The 3156-nt window shown below is 37.5% G+C and overlaps 1 protein-coding gene across 8 annotated transcripts in view; it reads left to right on the top strand.

Moving 5' to 3' along the window:
* Window positions 1–3156, top strand: part of MLLT10 (MLLT10, histone lysine methyltransferase DOT1L cofactor) — a 127223-nt gene that overhangs the window by 106081 nt on the left and 17986 nt on the right. For all 8 annotated transcript variants that reach the window (XM_026841950.1, XM_026841949.1, XM_026841952.1 and 5 more), the window contains 2 exons: window positions 1088–1205; window positions 2572–2644. In XM_026841950.1, coding sequence (XP_026697751.1) covers window positions 1088–1205; window positions 2572–2644 — 191 coding nt within the window. The remainder of the gene's footprint in view (window positions 1–1087; window positions 1206–2571; window positions 2645–3156) is intronic.

Genomic DNA, 3156 nt, shown 5'->3' on the forward strand with positions numbered 1-3156 from the left:
AATTTTTTCATCAGGTAGGAAAATGCCTTTTTAATAAGCAGACGTGCCTTTTTTTTCTTTGATTGCCTGTCTCTGCAACTCAGCATTTGACACAAATCTTTTCTTCGAAAGGGAAAAAGCATAAGCAGCCAAGGAAGAAGGTATTTTTATTGCGTTGGATTATGCAAGATTTTGGCCAGCCTCCTTAGCTTCATCTGTTTAAGGGTTCATTTTCGCTTGTTTGGCACAAGTCCCAGCAGAGACCTTCAGAATTGTGGTTAGCAACATGAATGAACACAAACTTTGGGAGCTCTTCAATAAGTAGAGCTGGCCAACTGCCAAAAATACAGTTCCTTATATGGGGTCAGGGCAAAGCTGTGATTCGGTGAGCCCCCTATTGTATAGAAAACATACTTGTAATGGCTGTTTGCGTTCTTTAAAATAAAAACAAAACAAAACAAAAAAACACCAGGCTTCCAAGTCTATCAAAATAGGAAGTAACAAAATAGTGTGCAGGTTTTACTAATGATGGAGTCTAGCAAAGGAAATATGGCTCTGTGTAGTTAAACTATAGAGCTGAAAGTTGGACCTTTTGACCTCCACAGCCGGCTTGTGATGTAAGGAACCCAAGCATTTGTGAGACATCTGTTGTCTACCTGCCCTTATTTTGTAAATGGTTTAATAAGATTAAATAATTAGTAGGATAACCACATGGTCGCCATGCTACTAAGTCCTAGCATTGAGTGTATACTTAAGGATTGCAAGGAAGTCTACCCATCCTGCTACACTGCTGTTGTTTTAAACTGCAATTTACGTATTTTTAATATTTGTGACAGTAATTTTTTTTTATTAGGGGATTTTTTAAAATTAACAGCCAATGACAAGTAAAACACACTTTAAAACCCAGTATATTTTCAAAGTACTCTAATTCTATTTCTGTACTCACAGAGGAAAAATAGGGGTTTCTTTTAAATACATGAAGCTTTTGAAAATCATTCAACTTTAAAAAAAACTAATCATTGTGCATTAGGAAAGCTCTTTAAAATATATTTAGCATTTCTTCCCCTTTTTAAAAAAAAGGATTCAAGTTTTAATTGGTTTCTTGCAGGCAAACACTCTACCTGGATCTTCTCTCAGTCTGCCTCCATCCCACATGTATGGCAATAGGCTGAATCCAAATTCAGCAATGGCAGCACTTATAGCTCAGTCTGAAAACAGCCAAGCAGGTAAGGTTCCCGCTGCTGGTGACAAATGTGCAACTTTACAGGCTTAAGTATTTTTGAAAAGATTGTTAAATTTTACTTTTTAACTCCGCTTAGCATTTGGCTGTTAAATGTCTGTATAATGTAGTTATGTGTTGGAAGTAAATTCTCGGTTGTCCTGAAGAACAGTGTGGGTTTTCTTCACCGCCTGCAGGCGCCCCCCACCCCCCACCTTTTTTTTTTTTTTTTTTTTTTTTTTTAATGTAAATGTTTAAGCAGAGCCATCAGCAGGCAGGAATGCAACAATGTCTCCTGTGACTTCTGTGATTGATGTGTTCAGTTCGGAGCTCTTTGCAACGAGAGTAACACAGCTCTGGGTTTTGCCGTGAATAGTTTAAACCTTTATTTGCATAATTCATGAAATTGCATTACATACAACTTCGTGTGAAAGAGATCCCGTTAGAGAACTTCTGCAGCGTTTAATAATCTGGTGAATATTTACCGATTGGCATTTTGTACCGTTGGCTCTCCTCTACAGTTTTAATGAGCCTCTGGCTTTGCTTTGTTTCATTCCCTCCGTAAGGATTTGTTGACATGTCGTAGTAGTCATGCCTGTTTGGGGGAAGGGAATGAGTTTAGCAGTTTACCAAGAATGGATCAGTCATGTCTCTGCCCTCCAAGAGGTCGGAGGTCGCTTGACTCAGAATAGGGGGAGGGCAGCCTTGAAGGGGGCAGATAGGGTTATTTTATTGAGAGGCCATAGGGAAAATAACCCTTTTGAGTCCTTCCAAGCAAAACGTTTTGGTATATTTAATGAGGCCTTTTTTGTTTGTTTTACTACCTTTTTAGCAGGGGACTTTCCTATGCTTCTGCTTATAAATAGGAATTAGTGAATTACACGCTTTCATAAAGTTTTCAGTAAATTTGCAGAATAATGTGTGGTTGTTAGATGGCAGCGGTAAGTTTAATACGTTATATACTTTATGAGTTGTTTTGGGATGCAAAGTGTTAAAAAAATACAGAGCATCAGGATTTGCTGTGATAAGCATACAGATTAGCTGTCCACAGCTGTGATTCATTACTTTCACCGTACAAATTAAAAGTGGCTGAGGGGAGGGTACTGCAAATGCAAACCACGCTTCTGTGCTGTAAAACTGAAAGGAATGAAAGAAGTGAACATAATCCATGGCCTGGTACAGCCTCAGAAATGTGTAAGGACAACACCTTACATGCTACAGTTCAGCAATCTTAAACTAGTTACGTATTCACTCTTCAGCAGTAACTACAGATAGAAGTTGAGATTTAAGGTATTTTAAAAATATCTACATCAGCTTTAAAACTCTTATCTACGAAGAGTCGATTTATCAGCTGTGAAATATTTACACTGCAGATCAAGATCTCGGAGATAATAGCCGAAGCCTTGTTGGCAGAGGAGGTTCACCCAGAGGAAGTCTCTCACCACGGTAAGCATTATTTACATTGGAGGGTGCAGGCAGAGGAAATGTTTTAAGATTTGGAAACTTCACTGTCTTTTTACTACATAAGTGTTTTAAAAGCCCATATATATACATACACGTACATATACATTTATTTTTAATATGGATATATCCATGTAAAAAAACCCCCAATATGTCCAGATAGCTAAAAATGTGCTGAAATTTACATCAGCTGAAATTAGGTTTACAAAAGAAGGATTTAAATCCCGCTAAAGCAAGTCTCTATTTCTTATCTATCATTTGATCCACATGTACTACTTTATTGCCTCAGATTTGTTATCATAATCAGATTTTTAGTCATATTTGCAAAACTTCCAAAATTCCATAGATTTAGACTACAATAATCCCAGGAATAACATGGTCTGAGAATTTAAATATCAGTACAAATTTCAAACAAGTATTTTCTTCCCTTTCCCTCACCACTTCAAAATATGCAGCAATTCTCTGTGTGTGTGGGGGGGGGGGGCTGTCTCTTATAC

Source organism: Athene cunicularia (assembly GCF_003259725.1).
Source record: "Athene cunicularia isolate RWA chromosome 2 unlocalized genomic scaffold, athCun1 chr2_part1, whole genome shotgun sequence".
NCBI classification, from domain to species: Eukaryota; Metazoa; Chordata; class Aves; order Strigiformes; family Strigidae; genus Athene; species Athene cunicularia.